General features: G+C 36.3%; 1 protein-coding gene across 1 annotated transcript; it reads right to left on the reverse strand.

Moving 5' to 3' along the window:
- Nucleotides 1–1,722: 1,722 nt before the first annotated feature.
- Nucleotides 1,723–21,375, reverse strand: LOC141435039 (antichymotrypsin-2-like). Its single transcript, XM_074097559.1, has 8 exons — nt 21,322–21,375; nt 20,378–20,512; nt 16,092–16,295; nt 14,335–14,433; nt 12,124–12,267; nt 8,620–8,829; nt 8,050–8,191; nt 1,723–4,305 (listed from the first exon to the last, which is right to left on the reverse strand). Exons 1-8 carry the CDS (start codon nt 21,373–21,375, stop codon nt 3,926–3,928), a joined length of 1,368 nt encoding a protein of 455 aa, XP_073953660.1. The 3' UTR covers nt 1,723–3,925.
- Between the last annotated feature and the right edge of the window lie 837 nt (nt 21,376–22,212).

Below are 22,212 nucleotides of genomic sequence, written 5' to 3' on the forward strand. Positions count from 1 at the left end.
CACCCGTGAGTTTCACTCGTCTCCTCGATCGCCTCCTTACACTGCTTTCAAATAAAAAAAACCAGCATTTAAATAGGTTTAACCGATTAAGAGCTACGGTGCGACAGACAGACACATAGATACAAAGACACACATAGCGGTCAACATGCGGGCCGCTTGCACCATATCATAAAATTGAAGACCTGTGATATAATTTTCGACAGTACATACGTCTATGTCATCGGAGCGTCTGGCCAATAGAAATTAAGTTTGTCTTCAATATTGTGATAATATATTATTAATCATATCTCTTACAATATCGGCCAGACGTCCGATAGACTTAGGTATGTACGGTGGAAAACTATATCACAGGTCTTCAATTTTATGATAATATGCAATAGAGCTATGAAACTTCCAGGTCACACTTTAAAACCAAGGTTTCCTTGGATCTGATAGCTTTTTACAGCGAAGCGTTATGAACTTGTGTCTTGGTCACCATTTTTACATAAAATGTTTTGGTGGAATCTCATTTCTCATTAATCCACGTAGCAAATATTGTCGTTTGGGAAGTATACAACATATTATATAAATTTACTACTTTCAAAGCAACCCTCATCCCCTTAAAAGGGGTTGGAGGTTGGAGGGTAAAAGTTATGTATTTATTATTATGTTCTTTGTACCATCAGCCAAATAAGTGGTCTATCAATGTTTAAACAAGTTCCTATCAAATGAATATGTCGCAAAAGTCGAACTTTCAAGTTGAGAACACGTCTATTGGCATTATTGTTTTATGACATGCAAACGATTATCAACTTTAGGGTGGTAGACCATATATTAGGCTGATTGTACCTATGCAAATCATACACTTTCATACAGAATTGTAGCTTTCTAAGACATGGTATTTTACTAGTTCTGTATACAGACTTGCACCCCTGTATAGGGGTGGGAGAGCAAGTTCCAGATTTCTTATAAAAAAAAATACAAACAAAAAAATAAAATAATACAGGGATGTATGGGGTCCCTTAGTTACAAAACTAAACACTTACTATATCTAAACTATATCTAGTTCAGTGGAAGTGTAGAATGCTTCCACCGTCATAAATTTTAAAATAATAATAACAATAGTTGTGGCGTTATCTGGGAAAAGGTACCTTGTTGATTGATTGATTGATTAAAACTTTATTTTCACCATAACACAAAAAACACAATATCGAACTATACATAGGTAGGTATTAATAAAGTTAAGATTAAGGTTAATTGTCGGTTCTAGTTTCCGAGATAATCGCGTTCAAAGTAAAATGTCGAAAAAAAAACATTTTTTCTTTTTTTACTCTATAATTAATAAGCAGGGTCTAAATTTTAATTTCACAGAGACACAAGTTTTTAAATCGATTTTTTATGAGTTAAAACATCCCTTAAAGTTTAGTAAGAAAGGTACCTTATTGTCGGTGCCGCTCTTGAATGCTTTCTGTGCGCTCGGTATCGGTTTGGAAGACGTGTCGGACGTCGGTACTTTGTCGGCGCGTCATCATCATCATCATCATCCCAGCCTATACGTCCCACTGCTGGGCACAGGCCTCCTCTCAGAATGAGAGAGCTTGGGCAGTAGTTCCCACGCAGGCCCAGTGCGGTGCTTGTCGGCGCGTAAAAAACGTCAATCAGAATCATCATAAAATGCGTTTAATTAAAGTAAGGTAAATCATTCAATAACTGGCCACCATTAGGCGTAGCCAGTTAGGCCTTATCACACTAGCGATTTGCGGGCGAGTTGAAAGCGATGCGAGCGCGCAGCGAGTTCGCTTCGAGCGCGTAACGATTTTACCTCGAGCACGCAACGATATCGCCGCGAGCGCGCAACGATGTCGCTGCGAGTTCGCTCCGTTAGCGCCAAAGACGCCCTATTATTATTATACGAAAGTCTACAATATGGCGTTTTTGGCGCTAAAGCAGCGAACTCGCTACGCGCTCGCAGCAGCGACATCGTGGCGCGCTCGCGGCGACGTCGTTGCTTGCTTGCGGCGAAATTGTTATACGCTTGCAGCGAATTCACTGCACATTTGCCTCGCTTTCAACTCTCCCGCAAATCGCTAGTGTGATAGGCCCTTATTGACGATTTACGCCAATTTGTAATTTTTTTTATTCGACTGGATGGCAAACGAGCAAGTGGGTCACCTGATGGTAAGAGATTACCACCGCCCATAGACACCTGCAACACCAGAGACATTGCAGATGCGTTGCCAACCTAGAGGCCTAAGATGGGATACCTCAAGTGCCAGTAATTTCACTGGCTGTCTTACTCTCCACGCCGAAACACAACAATGCAAGCAAATAGCAGTTTTCACGACAGGATTAGCAAGCAAGATGGTGGTAGCAATCCGGGCGGACCTTGCACAAGGTCCTACCACCTGCTTGCTGGTCTTTAGAGGTTGATTTATAATAATAATAATAACGATTAATAGTTACAACTACAAATCAAAAGCATTTTTTTAGATCTTATTCTTAACTATGTCACTAAACATTTTACGTCCGACAATAAGTACCTTTTCAAATACGTTAATCATTTAGTGTTTGAGAGAAAATTATAGGTTTTTGGTAAGAGTTTTAATACTACAGTGTTCTTAAATTAAGACTATTAAAATTAATCGTAAGTTATTAGTCGTTTTCAAATGATATCACTTCATATCACTGAATATTTTACCACCGACGATAAGGTACCTTTTCGAAAATATATAGTGATTGTACCAACTTTTTACTAAACTTTACCTTGAATTATGAGACTGAAAAAACTAGTTTTTTAAGATTTGTTGAGTTAATTTGGTTTCATTGGGCCATGTTTTAGCGTACTAAATATAAACTTTTGTTGATTTTGACTGTTTAATTACATTTGTAAACCATAAAGTTATTTTTGTTAAAGTATTTTTTTTATATAACAAACAACGTTAATTCAAAACGGAGTAGTTCTTATTTAGTGTCCAATTACGCATAATATTTTTCCTTCGATAAAATTCAATGGAAATATACTATAATTAGAAAATTAAGTAAAAAATCCATCAATCTTTTTTTTTACTTTATGCACTTTGGCAAGGTAAAATATAGGAAAACAGTTGTTGTGCTTATCTGTCACTAACTTAACTACATACTAACGTTTGTGCGACAAATAATTGAAATATTATTAATAATTAAAATATTAAATAATATTTTTTATTTTTGCTTTGTTTGACACTAATAGTACCTAACTAAACTAATACGCTAAGTGCTTTAATTTTGTATCTTTTGTGCGCTGTTATCGTGAGTGTTCGAGTGAGGGGCCATAGCTACCCGCTTTGTAAGCAAAAGTAAGCGCAAATATAAGTAATACTCATACTCATACTCATACTTTTTTATTGGTAATATTATTATTACATGTCATTTTGTTAAATTATTCTAATATATTCTAAGAACTAATTAGTTAAATAATTTCAGTAAATAATATCCGTAATAGAATTGTCTTTAATTAATATGTAATTATTAACAATTAGTATTATGTTTTACTAACAAATATATTTAACTTTAAGGTTTAACGTACGCTGCGCTGCACAGCTTATGTATTGTTTTCTCTGTAAGTGATTATTGTTCTCTTGAGAAAATAAATGTCTTTAACCTGAAATATGTATTAATATGTAGAACCCAACTGCCTCATTTTCTAGTTATGTTAAGCATTACATATGTCACACGCGTTTATACGTATCGCACAGACCTAGCAAGATAAAAATATTAATACTTATAGTTCATTGATATAGATCTCCGCAAAGTAACGTCTCAATCAATTATTTCATTATAATAACAATACAGAATAGTTACAACTTATTTAAGATTAGGTCAATATTAAATTCAAAACACAGAATCGATTATGGAATTTTTAGACTAAGTACCTAAAAGTCGAAGTTAAAGTTTAGCACTGGGATCATTATTGAATCTCACACCGTGCACACAAATGGCTAGTCAAAGTTTTTTGAGTTTCCATGAGTGTGTGTGTGTCGTGTGCTGGTGTATTGTGTGAGGGTGTATCGTGTGTGGTCATATCGTGTGTGGGTGTAACGTATGTGAGTGTGTGTCCATTTTGTTCATTCTGGATTATCGAGTAACAAATCTTTTCAGTTTTAGCCTCGGCCAGAGTTTCAGATTCAGTCATAATATCATTTCCATTAGAAGTTATTTCAGCGTATTCACTGCCTCCATAGATGCCGATGAAGAGAGGAATCTTGCGAGCAGTCAGAAGATAGAGGAAGGGCCGATCAGCAATAAAGGTATGCACTAATCTGGAGCAAAGTGCTTGCACTTTCGCAACTGAAAATATAACAATTATTTAGCTAATCTAGTCTCAGGGTGCGTGTCGATAAACCTACTTATCGGTGCTCTAGTGTATAAAGCTCCTCATGGTCTCATGGTACAAAGTCTTAAGAGGAAATGGTAATAGTTTAGGCCAGTGCTCCCTGGATAACAACAGCTAACTAATATGTAAGTATGTAATTTTTTTATTATTTTTTTATGTAAATTAGTTAACCACTGTGACTGACTTTTATATTCGACTTGGATAGAAACCACACTATATTCTAGTGTATAGTGAAGGTATAGTGTGATTTAATATAAAGAAACATTTTAACGTATTTGAAAATAATACATACTCGTATCGTACAATAAATACATAGATAGATTAGATTAAGATATTTTTTACATGGCAGGGGTGTGCCAACTAAGTCCTCTCATATGCGGTTGAGACCTATTAAGATATTGTAACTAATTTAAATTTTAGTGCGTATGAGATCCAATCAGCCTTTTAAAAAACGGTTTTAAAGTAAGTGGTGGTTTTAACTGCTCTTAAAAAATCAATGAAAACATGAGTGTACTCCTCGCGTGATGGATTGCTACTAAGCAACTACTAAGTCAAAAAGACAATATTGTCATTTTCTACTACACGAATCCTTCCGATTTCCCCAGAAACCTGAAGGTTTTCTAAGAGCTCACGGATTGTACTCTATTTTAAGACAATTTATGAACAAAGAGTAAATATAAAGCAAACATAGGGCATCTTTTGAATCTCATACAGCAACAGATGCTACACTAATATAAAATGTGCGGCGCCCATGCCACTAGCAGTAACCTCCTTGCGGCTATGAACTTAGTAATTTAGTAGACGTGCGTTCTCAATTGACATCAAACTTTTTTAAAACGTCATTGAGTCCATCTTTAAGAAAGAGCTTAGTTTATGTGTTTATCTCTTTGGCTACGAAAATTTTAGATGGAGTAGTTCATGCTACACCGTGTGGTGCGGATAAATACCCCTCACCTCTCTCGCAGGGGCTCACCTCATTTACGATACAATGCATTTGACGACCAGATGGCCTAGTGGTTAGAGAACCTGACTACGAAGCCTTGAGATCCCGGGTTCGATTCCCGTGTCGGGGCAGATATTTGTATGAAAAATACGAATGTTTGTTCTCGGGTCTTGGGTGTTTAATATGTATTTAAGTATGTATCTATCTATATAATTATATTTATCCGTTGCTTAGTACCCATAACACAAGCTTTGCTAAGCTTACTTTGGGACTAGGTCAATTGGTGTGAATTTTTCCGTGATATTTATTTATTTATTATTTATTTACATGTTTACATTTAGCACGGTCTAGCATAGACCATCTTTAAATCAAACACCACACTGAATGGAAGACACGTAATAAGATATATTTTAGATCCCTAAGGCAGTCAACGTCAGAGAAAATCACAAGAACTCACAAGAGGATTGTTGAAGGATTAATTAAAATACAGAAAAAACATTTATTCGTAAAATTTTAGGTTTTATAAAAAAAACACGCAAACAAACAAATCATCAACAGAAAATGTCAAATAACAAAATAGGGGTACATTGACAAAAACATAAAAATAATGTCATATTTACAAAATCCAATTAAAACTAACTTTAAAATACAAATAATAAACAATAGTGAAACAAATAGATAACTTTATAATAAACAATAGTGAAACAAATAGATAACTTTATAATAAACAATAGTGAAACAAATAGAACCTACTCTTTTGGAGAGTACAATGTTTTGCCCATTTTTTAGGTACACGGGTAGTCTCTTGTACAATGCCTTTGACGCACAGGTTTTTGTCAAGCAATACGCCAACTGCCGCGTTTCATTATTTATACGTACTGTGAAATTTTAAATGATAACATAACGGATAACTCACGTCTGAAATCAAGTTTAGCTCGACATGTTTCGGGCTTATCCTTAACCCTTTATCTGGGAGCAACGCGACTCGGCGGCTGCTGCAACACGCGCACTACCCGACCGTACCGGCGCACAACTACCCCCGTTTTCATTGTCATTTTTGTTATAATTGTCAAATGTAGCACACAACCCTAATAACATCCCTCTGTAAAGGCACATCCACACAACGATGACGCAGCACGAGTATTTAACACGGTTTACCAACGGGGGTACCGACCACCCACTATCCCGGTTAAAATTCGGATGACGACTAATTTCAATGGCTTCATGCACTTTCCGCGGAATGTTTTTTTTTTCTCCCGCAAGTACCGAAAGGAGGGGTGCCACTCTTTCCCGGCCCGGATAATACCGACATGGAAACACCGACCCTGTTTTACGTGTACACGCCCATAGAAGCTCATGTCAGTTTCTATAGGGTGTACAGGAAAAACAGGATCGATATTTCCATGTCGGTATTATTCGGGCCGGGAAAGAGTGTCACCCGATACGAGTATCTTATCAAATCTGATATATTCGAGTCAGTTATGTTATCATTTAAAATGAGTGTCTCACAGTAGTTCCATACCGTGACATTCATCGAAATCTTTAGTTTCGACTAGGTAGTAAGTACTTAACAAGCATAAATTCACCAAAACCATTTTTCCGTCGTGCTTACTGCCTTCGTAGCTGTTTATCTTAGAGATTGCTATAAAAGTTCGCAATGGGCACAAGTTCTAGATTTTGCATTATGGCTATCGTAGCCAAATGTATCTTTCTTCATACTTATAAAATCAGACAGAATCATTTCATTTTCGGTGATGGATGTTTTAGCGTATTCGCTGCCTTCATAAATTCCAATAAAGACGGGGATCTGGCATGCAGTCAGTAGGTACAGGAAGGGATGGTTGGCCTCGAAGCGCTCTATTATTGTTCCACAACAAGGCCTTCTCTCAATAGACACTGGAATTATAGACATCATGATGTAACGGATGTGGTTTTATCGGAACCGAAAGCGGAACCAGTTTCAATTTAGTTTATCGGAACCAGAAACGGAATCGGAACCGTAGACGGGACCGGGACCAGAACCGGAGCCTGAGTGATAGGTGGACGAGATGATAAGGGTAGGTCTATGAGGGTTTGTTGCGTAACGTTTCTGACACTCGCGATCAAAAACTGTCATTTGATTGTGATCGCGAGTATCAGAAACATTACATAATTATTAGCCCTCTGTATGTTTTTGATGTACCTACGCAGCTAAGCATTGACATCCGATATACTTAACTTCCGTTTCAAAATTAACGGAACCGGAACTGAAACGGATGTTTAATATCAAACGGAAGTTCCGACTTAACGGAGACGGAATCGAAGCTCCGTAACATCCCTGCTAAATACTGTCTAATAGACAGTGATTAAGGTCTCTCATTCAGCAAAATTTTTAGAAGAGGAAATAGACGATCAGCTCTGAACTCTAAAGGTCACAGCTCATATGAGCCACCCGGCACCTGACCGGTGTCGACAGGTGGTCCACGGGTGGACGCCGCGTTAACAACGAGTGGATCTCGCTTGGTCCACGAATTTCCGAGTAGTCTATTATGGAATGAGGGTGAGATCTAATGAGCTGTGACCTTTTATGCAGTAAATTAAAATAAAACCTGTTCTCAATATTTTGGAGAAGTCGTTACTTTTACGCCAATACATGACCTTTTATTCTTTCTGTTTTTAAACCGACTTCAAAAAAGGAGGGAGTTCAATGTTCGGCTGTATATATCTATATTTTAAATAAATATCCTTGAGTACCTATTGCAGCGTGTTTAGGTACCTGTGGCAGCAGCCGCTTCGGTGCCGTTCTCATCCACTATGATCAAGGCTTTCTGGATCGCATCAGACACGAACAGCTTCTCGTTTGACTTCAACATGTCGATGTCTGCTTTCTCGCCATCAAATATGGACTTGATTCCCAGCTGAAATGATATTATAATACTCATAAAACTCCCTATTCCGTACAAAGCTTGAAAGAAAAATGTTCTTGATAGATAGACAGACTATTAATTCGGACAACGAAATGATCCCTTATGGATTATTTTCTCCCTCGTGGTACAAAACCCTGAAAATGTATCTCGATTTAGTATTAAGCTCAGCTTAGTAGTATCAAAATGCCGTCAAAAACTGTCAAATTTATACCAGGTTAACGACTGAATGCAAATTATTAGGTATTTTTAAGTATTATTAGGTACTCTATTATTCACTAGATTAATATTTCTATGAGCTATGATTGCTTCTCCCAATAAATAAGATCAACACTATGATCACATCAGTGCCTTAAAAATAATATTTACGAGTATAAATAAATTAGCTTTGTACTTAGATTGTAGCAAAAATTAAATTAAACCTCGGGCAGCAGTGTTTTCAAATCAATTGTGGTCTCCACCCTGAACTTTGGGATCCAGACGTCAAGCTTAGTACTCTTCATGGTTTCTATGTCAGCCATAATGTTGTGTCCTGAAGCCAGCTTCTGCAGCACGGATTTTAGGCCTTCGACTTCGTCTGGCAACACGATGATCATGCTAGCGTCGGATCCTTTGTACTTCATTTGAAGCAGCTGAAAATTTTGTATTTGTGCAGTAGGATATATAATTATTTACCTATTGGTAGGTCAACTGATTAAATACCTAACTCTAAACATATTAGGATTAGGATATGAAATGAGATACCGATTACGATATAAAGTAAACTATAACTACGTTCAATGGAGGTGATCATTGTCAAGGGCAGACCTCTTGAGGGGAGGTTTGACCTTAAAGGAGGCCTAGTAGGTTACTCTTTGAGTAAAACAATAAGACGTTTTAACAATTTTTACTTAAAAATTGAACACAAAAAATAACAGGCCTAGTATGACAAAATTAAAAGTAAAAGTATTACAAGAATCTCAGGTAGTAAGTTCAAGCGATTTTATTGAGAGGTCTGTTCTGATTATTCGGTCTCCTTGGCCTACACTTCCCTGGAGTCGGAGAGAAGAACCCGGAGCGAAGAGGGCTGGCCACAGCAGGGGGGCCTGGTCCAGCTGAGCGGTCGTCGGTGCCGAGGTCAAAAGGGGCCTTAGGGCGGCAGGACGAGCAGCCTGGACAGTGTTCCACGCCGGAACGATTTGGGTCTTGGACGAGCCAGGAAGGATGTGCAGTGCTCCGGAAGTTAAGGCCGTCAGGGCTTAGTGTCAAGGCTAGGGCGTAAAGGAGCCGTCTGAGCCGTGAGAGTTGTAGCCGTACGGAGCTGTGAAAGTTGTAGCCGTACGGAGCTGCCCTGTAAATTAGGTGGTCAGTTGTGGTCCAGTGCTAGATTGTTTGCCAGTCACTCCTCTGCTGCGATGCACCAACTCTTAGGGTGTGCTGAATTGCAGTGAGTGGCAGGGACAATCATACGGAGTTACAGGCAGGCAAAGGAAAGTGAAACTAGTTTTATATAATTATTTTAAAAGCAAAAGAAAAGAATAAGTGACCTAAGTGACCGTTAAAATTTAAAATACAACGGTTTACTAAATAACCGTTAGAAGATTATTTTTGAAATTAAACGTTACTAAGCTGAGTTTGAATTTATTTTGACACCGGCAAGCATCCGTTGAATAAAGTAATAAGCATTAACATAAGTTCTGAGTATTATAACAACGGATGAGAGAAATTAGCAAGTGTTAAAATATTAAGTATAAGTGTTTGAAATAAAAGATTCCCTGGCCAGGGGAAGCCTTCAGCTCAATTAGACAAAGTTAAATTATAAATAAAATAATTAAAATAAAATACACAGAAAAACACAAGAGTTAAATATCGGAGAACTTACCAAGTCTTGGGATTATGGAGCTTTCGAGAGAGCTGTTTAGTATAGTGTGAGCTGTTGAATGTGTATTTTATTTACAGCTGTGCTTCAGCTTTTAAGGGCAAGAATATTACAGTTAGAATTCCCCCGGTCACAGCTGATCGTCAACGTCCCCTTGGCCGGCAAAAACGGTCAAGGGTGAGTTGGTTATAGCGATATTTAATGATACAAACTCGTGTAGTAAATTAGTGTTATGAAATGCCTACTTAAATTTATAAAATAAATAAGTAAATAATAAATAAATATTAAATACATATTATTACGTAAATAAATGAATCAAGGGAAAACTACGCTGGCGACCTCTAGAGTTCATCCGTCATTTTGCTCAGAGATCCCTAATTGAGGAATGCGCCATCAAGCTTACAATGAGCTAACTAGGTTGTCAGCGATCGCCTGTATGCATCGTGACATCATCAAAGTCACACTATATACACCGTGGGCCCGAATAACCCGAGGGATTTTAACAGGGTATTTCTGACGATAATACGAGTAAAAATGTTATATGAACATAGGTTCAATTATGTACTTTAATTAAAATTATTTTTAGAACAAAATAATTCAATTAAGCTTAGCACGGCTTTGTGAACAAGTCTTTAGTTAAGAGAGTGAGTAAGAGGAACCAATCTGACGTGACAATCAGTAATCATTTTTAACGTTGACATTTAGTAACATACTTAGGGTGTATTACACTTGAGATTTTTCTACTTATGATTTTTCTTAAATAACGATTATCTCAAAAACGGGTTGTTATAGGACTACATGTTATACTACTTTATATACTCCAATTGGGCTCTTAAATCGATGGTTAAAATCCCTCGGGTTATTCGGGCCACGGTGTATATATATATATATATATTAGCTAAAGCAGTATGGAAGTTAGGCATATTTTTTGAGATAAATACTTACCTACGCTCTCTCAATTTTCTGTCTCTATTTTTTGTAAAATTGAAAAAAAAAAAGGTTTTGTTCATGCTGTATCTCGAACGGTCGAATAGCTAAAAATAACTAAGTATTCGGAAAGTTCCGTATTATCAATTTTATTATATTTTTCACCCCTAAAAACGCTCGCTTTCAAAACGGCAAACATTCAATTCAATTCAATTTATTCCCATAACAATTGCCATTGTGTTGGATATTAAAATCTATTAAATATAGCCTCTTTTTAAATCTAAATGTAATAAACATATTTAAAAAAACAACAACTTAGAAACTGGTAGAACGATAGGTAGGTACACATATTTCTTACAACTAATTTAAACTATCATTAATAAAATCACTTACAGCATAAAACAAATAAACCCTGAATCGACTTTTAAACAATTTAAAACAATTTATGGCCTTTAAGTCAGTGGGCAATACCCCTACCTATCACCAAAACAACCAAATGTTCTATTTCAAAGAAATAGTACATTACTGCAGAGGCCGGGAAAGAAAGGCTTGCAGGCCGAGTATGGATAGTTATACGAGGCTGGCATGTTCTTTCACGCCGAGAGGCTTGTATAGTGCTTTTCTCAAACATGCACTAAAAGAAATAAAAACTCCTAGAAATCAATGTTTTATTCGTAAGACAACTACAATTATACCAGACTCAAATTATAACTACCATCTATATGTGTTTATTTCATTCTAACATGATTTTTAAAGCGTTAAAATAATCACAAAAAACGCCTGCAAAAATAAAAATAAAAACGCCCGAAAAAAAACGCCGCTAAAAAAGACAACTAAAAAGTAAAAAATAATTATGCACTACCTAGCTGTTGCCCGCGACTTCATCTGCGAAGAATTCGTTTATCTCTATCCCGCGGGGACTATGCTGATTTCCCGCAAAATTAGCCTAAGTTAATTTAAGTATCTAGTAATATTTTTTTATCTAAGCGTCGTCGGTGTCGGGGGACCGCTAAGGTTAACAGGAAACTAAAATACATTATGTTGTATTTTTTAAAGTATTAACCTTAGCGGTCCCCCGACACTTCTGACACATATCTGGTCAAGTAACTATTAAGTTTTTGGATTTCAAATGCAAGCTTACCTGGGCTTCTAACTCTTGACTTTCTCCGTAGTTGAAATAATTTTTTTTTGACGACATCATGGGAACACTAATGGTGGTGGTCTCGTTTACGTGAAAATACGAGTTTTTAGTCTCAGACACTGTAAATTTCTTGGCCCAGGTACCCTGAAAAGTTTCAAATGACGAAAAGGCAAATAAATTCGTAACATGGTTGAACAATCGTCGGAAAGCGTGGCTTCGTGGGGTTTCAATATCGATGGTTCCTATGTACCTATAAGGGCCAAAGTGCTTTTTTTTAAATTTTAAGTTTTGTGCCTTGAGGTAGGTATTTATAAACTGTATATATTTATTTAAATATAGTGGATTAAAAAAACATTGTTATTCAATTATTTTTCGAGTTATCATTGAAGTAGAATGGCCAAACTAGATGCAATTTTAACGTTTAAGGGCTAAATGTACATTTGATACTTTTACGCGGTATTTCCCGAGCATTTTTTACTAAGGGGGTGTTTCACCATCCATTGATTAGTGTAAACTGACGGTTAAATGTGATGCCGTCTCCGTCTATTCGAACAAAACAATTAGAGACGGCATCACATTTAACCGTCAGTTAACACTAATCAATGGATGGTGAAACAGCCCCTAAATCTGTGCCACTTAGGTACTTGTACGTTAAGCAGAACGTTGCTGCTCCGATGCTACATCATTTTTTTTATATTTCTCTAAGTATCTTGGGTATAAACATATTTTTTACCATATATTTTAAAGCTGAACGCGTACATGTGAGCCCAAAAGAAAATAAGGGTCACGTGAATTTTATGGGTGAAACGAAAATACTAATAAATACTAGCAGGTGCATTTGCAGGTGGCAGGACCTTGTGCAAGGTCCGCCCGGATTGCTACCATCCTGCCGTGAAACAGCAGTGCTTGCACTGTTGTGTTTCGGGCGTGGAGAGTAAGACAGCCGGTGAAATTACTGGCACTTGAGGTATCCCATCTTAGGCCTCTAGGTTGGAAACGCATCTGCAATCCCCCTGGTGTTGTAGGTGTTTATGGGCGGTGGTGATCTCTTGTCATCAGGAGACCCACTTGCTCGTTTGCCATCCAGTTGAATAAAAAAAAAAACTAGCTTTTGCCCGCGGCTTTGCCCCCGTGGAATTCGGTTATCGCGCGTTGTTCCCCTCGGGAACTGTTTTTCCGGGATAAAAAGTAGCCTATGTCACTCTCTGGCCCATAAACTATCTCTATGGCAAAATTCACGGCGATCTGTCGCTCCGTTTCAACGTGAAAGACGGACAAACATACACACAAACACACACACTTTCGCATTTATAATATTATTATGGAAGTATGGATAACATACACAATACGCTCCTTATGACATTCCTTGTCTAAAATTGGTTTTATTAATAGAACATAACACAGCACAAATGCTTTTCATTCAATTAAATGTATTCAATTAAAAAAGAAAACATATTTTTGATTTCGTTTTACCGGTGAAATTCAAGTGGCCCCTATATTCTTTTGAGTAGTATATATCTTTTTAGTGGCCTTTTGAACACAAGTTCATTTCCTGTAAATTCACGTATATGGGCGTATGTAGGTACTAGGTACTTACAATAGATTTGAATGATTTTTTTGTATTAAAATTTGTTCATTGCGGTCTAAGGACAGAGTACTATTAGCTACTGTGCCAAATTTTAGAAGTCTCGGATACACCTCTCTGAGTTACGACAGTTTTTGAATTTAAGACCTAGAGTAAGACCAAGGTAATTAGGTGTCAACAGCCACAAACAAAGAAGTTTCTTAATATTTTTTTAATAAATTTTTTATTTATATAAAACTAAAAATCAATCCAAATAAATCACTAAAAGTAAAAAATATATAATTATATAGTAATGCATGAAAAATAAAATTTACGTAGTGAGTGAAAATTTTTTTTCACTTTCATTTCCTCGCCATCGAAGTGAAAAGCAGTGTGTAAACTCGAGCATTAAATCCATTTTCCCCTCGACGTGTCTATCCACCCTCGCCGTACCGGCTTGGGTGGCTATACGAACGTCTTGGGTAAAATGGCTCGTTTTATGCTCTTGTTGTACAATCTACTATTTGTTTCATTGATGTAGTGACTTTAAGTGAAGACGTCATTTGGTGGAGCTTGTTTGTCGGGTAAGAGAACATTCATTCTTAGTTTAGGGTACACAAACAGACTCACGCACAGATTGTTCTTACCTGGAAGTAGATGGCGTTGACCAATAGCATACGCGTATTCTCCGTTATCATATCAGCTCCAACTATATCCTTTATCTTGTTTTTGGTCTTCTGTGCTACCTGGTGACGATGAATAATTCAAAATTAATTTAGTTCACGTTTGTGATTTGTATATCATACTCTGTTTATTAAAACAAGATACAAAAATGACGTTTCATGTGTTACTTTACCTGTTTTATACATCTCATAAATAGTGATGTGCCACAACCGGTAATCACTGAAAAGTTTCGGAAGTACCTATGTTATACGAACGGATCTGTGACGTACTTACACACGCAAGCACTTAAGATATTCTATGAAAACCGGCCAAGAGCGTGTCGGATGCCCGAAATAGGATTCCGTAGCCATGACGAAAAAATCAAGTAATATTTTTCTAAGGACTTCGTATTTTGTACGGAATATTCCAAAGTTTATAATAATTCTCAAGAAAACGTAACCGTTATAGTTTTCCTTGTAAATCAATAATTATATACTATACTAAAAAAAAACACCCACACTTTACGTCAATGGTAGGTACTCTAAAAAAATTTTTTTTTTAAATTTTTATTGTTCTTTCCATTTTGTCGACATAGTTTACGTATATATTCGTGTAAAATTACAGTTTTCTAGCATTGATAGTCCCCGAGCAAAGCCGCGGACGGACAGACAGATAGACATGGCGAAATTATAAGAGTTCCGTCTTTGCCATTTTGGCTACGGAATCCTAAAAAGGTAAAATATGTCTAGTGGAAATGCCACCGTTTAGAAGATATTTCGACTTTTTGTAGATGTTTGTTTAATTTTGATTCTAAGCGAGACCTGCTCAAAAGCTCAATGCTAATGGAAAGTAGATACTTTAATTTTATTTTTTTCCAATTTGTTTCCACTACTCCACACTATTCGTACTATGCTGGCCACATTATTTTTACATTTTTTTTTTTTACATTTGACATTTCATACTGTCACTCTAGTATCTTGGTTTAATATAAAGTAAAATATAGTAAACAGAGTATAAAGAGTGGGATTAGAATAAGAAATATAACAGTTTTTTTTTCTGTCAAATATATCTTTCTTGTTTGACAAACTGAATTGGGGAAGACTTTTATACATAACTTAAAAATAATCGAAGATAGAACGTATTAAATTGTCAAGTATAATGAGAAATCCGACGGGAACTACTTACTTATAATGTCAAAGTAGTTATAACACGAAGACAATGACCATAGAAAGGCCATACTAAATTTATTTTAAGTATCTAGAAATAATTATGGAATGCGCACTTTATTAATAAAAAAAATATATCATGAGACACTTGATACCAATCGACCTAGTCCCAAACTAAGCAGAGCTTGGTACTATGGATAACTAGGCAATGGAAAGACATACTTATATAGTTAAATACATATTTAAATACATATTAAACATCCAAGACCCGAGAGCAAACATTCGTATTATTCATACAAATATCTGCCCCAGCTGGGAATCGAACCCGGAACCTCAAGCTTCGTAGTCAGGTTCTCTGACCACTTGGCCATCTGGTCGTCTTGATTATTTATTATTTATTTGTTCGTCTCTTCTTTGTTTTTCAACAGATATTGATGTTTTTTTACGGCATTCGCTTTATTTTCTAATTTTGCATCACTTAATAAGGTAAGTGAAGTGAAGTGTCCCATGGATATTCCCAATTAACGTGCAGTGCATTCAGTTACATTTAGTACCTACATTGTAGCTTGTCTTACCCAATTGTTAATAGTGTCAACAGCAGCTTCTTTATCATTGAAATCGAGTTGTTTCAAGCTTGCCTGGAATACGTTCTTAGCGTCCTTCTTTATGCCAGACTTCAGTTCTGCACCCTTTTTCAAGTACACTTTGTTGGCCACATTCAAAGAAACGCCTTTGACAGATTTTAGGGTCGACGTAAGAAATGTGTATGATGAGCGTATCTAAAAAATAGGACAGTGATTTATTTTGGTTCGAACACAGTAGTAAGTATTCAAGATGGGAACAAATAATCTTTAAAAATAACTGCAATGTCTTTGTATTAATACTAAAAAAAATATGGTCACCAACACCACCAATTATAGGCTAACTAACTATTTCAGCACTTAAATATCTATATTGGACCACTAAGCTGTCCTCATCAATCTAGGGCATTGGTTTCGACAAGGAAAGAAAACTGTGGCGCATGTGAAATTTCTATCAACAATTAACCGCTCATTGTATTATAAATGCTATTTACGTATTTACTCAGGTTACATTACTCACTAGTTAGTGTTATCATTAAAATTCCTTATTTGCAGCCCATAGTGTTAAAGGTGATTTTTCACCGGCGAGACGAGACGAGACGAGGCGAGACGAGATGAGGCGAGACGAGAATTGTGATTTGTATGGTGGCGCCCGCGGCGGCTCGCGGCGGGCGCGCGAGAATGCATACTTTCAATTCTCGTCTCCCCTCGTCTCACGTCTCGTCACGTGTCGCCGGTGGAAAATCACCTTAAGTCCTTCCGTCGAGGTCTCCTCTCACTCACTACAAGAAAGTTTAGTATTCCTAGCTAGATCCAATGTGGATTAGACAGGCAAGAGTAATTTGAACAAGGTGCCTTATAAGAGCCTAGGTAAAGATTTATGTAGATAAAAGTCCGGCACATCAAATGTTCTACATTTACATTATGTTAAGAGCTTCAGTACAAACATTAAGTAAGGAAAATATTTTTTTCATTGGCTAGTTATTGGTATTTTTAATCACAAGAAACAATAAATAAGAAAATTTACAATTTTATAACTTACCTACACATTACCTAATAAACGAAAGATAACCCCTAACTAAATAAAACAAAAATGTCAAATTAAATTAAATAACAAATCAAACCACAAAAAAACACAAATACTTAATCAAAAGAAACCAAACAATGTCAAATAAAATTAAACACACGCTAAAATAAACAAATAATAAATAAAATAAAATCAACTTTAACCTATAACACAAAGTACCAACAAGTAGAAATAATTGGATATTATCACGAAAATAGTTATTAAAATGGTCCCAAAGCATTTTTTCACACCATGCACATGATGGGGTGAAAAAAAAAATGTACTATCAGACCTCCTGGCATAATTTACAACCCTTTCTGAGTTCAAAACTATTTAGAGAATGCGATCCTCATATTTTGCATACTCAACATGTGACTCAACCAGTCAACCCCCTCCTGCTCCCGCTCTACTTGTCTAGACAGCAAGTCGCCAAGTCTATACAAGCATAAGTACTATATGTCTATAATCCCTAATTTACTGATCGATTCGCAAGGATATCTGACCCATTTCTACAGACAATTTTATATGACTTATAGGTACGCATGGTTATTGTTCATAAGGTGAAGAGAATTACCTATACATATTATATTATAAGCTTTTATCCGAGGATTTGCCCACGTAACTCATTAGATTCATCAGTTGGGATTTTACTGAATTCTGCATATTGACGACTGCGTTACTAAATTCAATAATTTTATAAATAATTTAATTCATACATATGTCCCGCGTCGAAAAGTGCGGCCGGGCTCCTCCGCTCCAGTTTGGCATAGTAGATCACTACGTAATGTCCTAAAGGATAAACGTAAATATCATAAGTTGTGGAAACTTTACGGAAACCCATTAGACTATCAAAATTTCAGTAAATTACGCAAACGTGCTCATAAATTAGAACTCGATTGTTATAACAGCTATATTTCATATTCCGAAAATAAAATAAAAATATATCCAAACTTTTTCTGGTCGTATATTAAATCAATTTTTTCCAAAAGTAAGTTACCTCAAATAATGCACTATAAGGGCACGACTAGTTCAGATGGTGAGCGAATTTGTGATATGTTCAATAGCCACTTCCAGTCAGTTTTTGAGAAACCTAATAATAACTCGCTATCTGATGAGATATTTAAAGTCCCAGCCGCTGAACCACTGTTTGACTTAGGGTGTATTGAAATTAACTCTCAGATTGTCTTAAAATACTTAAAATCAGTTAATATACATAAAGGCGCAGGTCCAGACGGCATACATCCTCTCTTAGTGAAAAACTGTAGCAATTCTCTGGCTGCACCAATAACTTTACTGTTCAAAAAATCTTTAAGAGAAGGCTGTGTTCCCAAATTATGGAAGCAAGCCTGGATCACCCCTATTCCCAAAGGAGTGGTCAGCCGGGATATAGAAAAATATCGTCCGATCTCAAAATTATGTGTTTTTCCAAAATTATTAGAGAAAATCGTTACCGATCAGTTATTCGAAGTCGCCCGTCGACATATTACTCCTGCTCAACATGGTTTCTTCAGAGGTCGGTCTGTCGATAGTAATTTGTTAATCTTCACTAACGATATCTCCAGCGCCATGGATGATGGATACAGCGTTGACGCTATTTATACCGACTTTTCTAAGGCATTTGATAAAATTTGTCATTATACTTTGCTGCTTAAGCTGTGGCAAATTGGTATACATGGCGATCTTTTCAGATGGATAAAGTCCTATATTGAAAACCGAACCCAATCTGTGGTTCTGTTGGGTTATCAGTCCCAATGGAAATCAATCAGCTCAGGAGTTCCGCAGGGTTCCCACTTAGGTCCTTTACTTTTTACATTTTACGTCAACGACATAACTAAATACATTAAGAACTCTAATATATTACTTTACGCAGACGATACAAAAATTTACAGAGTCATTAAAGATACCAGTGATTGTGAAAAGTTACAAGAGGACCTTGACAGTTTAGTTAACTTTTGCAATAGCAATAACCTATTTCTAAATCTAGATAAGTGTCACGTGATCACGTTCTCAAGAAAGAGTAGTGTAATAAGTTATACTTACAGATTAACAGGTAAGACTTTGGACAGAGTCACAGAAATCCGTGACCTTGGCGTTATCATGGACAGCAAACTATCATTTATCCCACACATAGACAAAATGTTAGCTAAATCTTATAGACAACTGGGTTTTATTTTACGTGTAAGTAAACCATTTAAGAATCCTCTAACATACAAAATTCTTTACAATAGCTTTGTCCGAAGTCACTTAGAATTTGCTTGTTCGGTGTGGAAACCTTATTATAATGTTCACATAAGTAGGATTGAGAGACTGCAGAAAAAGTTTATGAGGTCATTGGCTTTTAGGACTGGAGTACAGTATACAGGTTACAGACATACCTGCAACCATTTCAGAGTACAGACGCTCAGTGATCGCCGAGACTCAACTGACTCTGTTCTTCTTTTCAAAATAATTAATTCAAAACTCGACGCCCCGACACTATTACACAAAATAAATTTCAGAGTTCCCCGCAGGCGAGAGCGCCAGTGTCGTAAAAAACATCTCTTTTATATACCTCGAAGTAGGACATGTTATGCTAGAAATATGTTTATTAGGCGTGCGTGTGGCATTTTTAACAATAGTGAAAAACTGGTGGACGTTGATATTTTTGATTGTTCACTTGAGATGCTGAAGAAGGCTTTCAAGTAACCAGGCTTTAGGCTAGTTATAATATTAATTTATATTTCAAATTAATTGTTTTCAGCTTTCCTGTCTAGTTTCACTTGCAGGGAAGTGACTACATAACAACTCTGGACTTGTTTTCTTTTTATGTTTGTTACATATAGGTACCTATCAAAATTCTATGATAATAATCATTTCTTTCTTTGTAATAGCTGTCTGCTATCATAAACCTTTAAGGAAACTATAGGTCTAGATTGTGTTAATTTAAGTCTGCTCATAATTCTGTTTAAGACTGTTTGTTTCTTATCAATAAAAAAAAAAAAAAAAAAATCCGCACAAAGACTTACAGACAAAAAATCGGGAATTTAACTTTGATTCCGTGGGAATATTGGGCTAAACATATAGGTACTTTGTTATTGCAGACGTTTAAGTATCTAAATACCAAAGTTTATCCAAGAGGTCCAATCAATTCAGCGTTAATGAGTAACATAAACGCATGCACGCACACACGTACTCACAAGTTTATAGACAATAAGTAGGCTTCTAAATACTTAACAGCTTTATCATCAGTCATGTCCAGAGCCTTTAGCAGCTCCTCGTGGGTTTCGTTCTTGCAGCCGAGCGCCAGCAGCGCCAACAGTATCTCGGCAGACAGCGGCGAACATATTGAAGTTTTATTTGTTCCCAATTCCTAGAAAAGGATAGGGAATTAATAGTAGATTGTTCAACAAGGGACTTAAAGAAGACATAATGACACGAGATGTATAGCCACCCGAGCAGAGCGAGGGTGACTATAGTTCGAGTGTCATTATGGTTGTTTAGTCTCGCGTTAAACACTCTTCTTTTCACTTTGAATGCGATAAAAAATCCAATATTACTTTTTAAATTGTACGCTCAATACGATTAATGTCTATTCATAATCTGTTCATAATTTATATACTTAAAATTCTTCCTTGGTTTTTCTTTTCTACTATTTTGTTTGTAAAATGACGCTTTAAATTCTTGCATATTAGCCAACAGGTTCAAACTTGAAAACTATTTTAAAACTAATTGAACTATGCATAATAAAATGAATTCATTAAATATAATAATAAGATTCATATTCGTAATCATTAATAGTGTTTCATGAAATTAAATCGTGTCTTTTAATATTTTTGCACAGTTGTCATTTTGAGGTTATTTCCACGCCCTAAAATTGTCTATATACACAATCACTGAAAATGGCAACAATACTTTATTAACACACACCACTATTGGCTGATTAGGGGTTTCCATAGTAAATTGAAAAATAAAATATTTTAATCTCTAGAGATTAATGAGGAGCTTTAAGTCCCGATATGCAGAGACTAAAGTAACATTTTAAGAGCATGAGAAGTGAAAAAACAATAATACTATCGTTGCTACATACAAACATAAACGCCAAATCTCTGTTTCACTGATCAGATGTAAACAGTAGGTTAGTATTGATCGCCCGTAACCGATGAAAATGAAATGACTCACATTGCAAAACTTGGCAGCGAAATTTGCCACGGAGTAAGATACTTGTCGCTCCATGTCTAGACAGAAACTGACTCTGAACGAGCCAGTCTCCTTTTATTATACTAAAGCAGGCTGCCTGGGTTTTTCCTGTACAGCAAAACAAAATCCGTAGATGGTTACGCCATTCGGCAAAACAACAAGATTATTTTGGAATTTTAGCTGTATTTTTTTTAGACACTGCACAGCTCAATTTCTGGTTTGGTTTAAATAAATAAAGCGAAAATCTGCTTGGCATTTTTAACAAAACGGCGCTATCACTTCACTACAATAAAGATCGCATTATTCTGAAAAGGGAGGAGTAATAAATAAGATTTTTTAGGGTTTGCATGCAAAAATACACTCATTCATTAACCGGGTGTTGTCAGGTTGTAGCATACCTAAACATCATCATCATCATCATCATCATCCCAGCCTATATACGTCCCACTGCTGGGCACAGGCCTCCTCTCAGAACAAGAGGTCCCTAAACCTACCTACCTACCTACCTAAACAGATTCGTAAGTATATTTAAAACAACACTCATAAATCACACAAACCCATCTATCACCACCACCACACTACACTGACGCGTTTAGAACTCAACCAGAGCTCATCTTCAGAGCAACACAACCGTACACCATGCTACTAACACGCGCCACATAAATCTGCCTAAAAGTTCATTACTTAGTACTCAGTTTTGACGCATTTTTGAGATACAATATTTATGCGACGTCTTTACGTTACTCCCGGATTGTGTTCGAATCGCTTAAAGGTATGTGCCTATTCAATTATTGGAATTATACCTTTATAGTTTTTGTGGTACTAGTCGGGGCAATGAACTTTAAGGCAAAGTTAGGCGGCGGAAGGTATAGC

This window comes from Choristoneura fumiferana, chromosome 14 (genome assembly GCF_025370935.1).
Source record: "Choristoneura fumiferana chromosome 14, NRCan_CFum_1, whole genome shotgun sequence".
Classification (NCBI taxonomy): domain Eukaryota; kingdom Metazoa; phylum Arthropoda; class Insecta; order Lepidoptera; family Tortricidae; genus Choristoneura; species Choristoneura fumiferana.

What these genes read in the sequence shown, in the direction of transcription:
- LOC141435039 (XM_074097559.1), bottom strand. Translation starts at nt 21,375, where the DNA reads ATGGAGCGACAAGTATCTTACTCCGTGGCAAATTTCGCTGCCAAGTTT. An exon ending in TCAACGCCATCTACTTCCAG is followed by an intron (nt 12,268 to 14,334) that starts GTAAGAACAATC and finishes GAAACTTTTCAG; the next exon opens with GGTACCTGGGCCAAGAAATT. An exon ending in CGAAGCGGCTGCTGCCACAG is followed by an intron (nt 4,306 to 8,049) that starts GTACCTAAACAC and finishes TTATATTTTCAG; the next exon opens with TTGCGAAAGTGCAAGCACTT.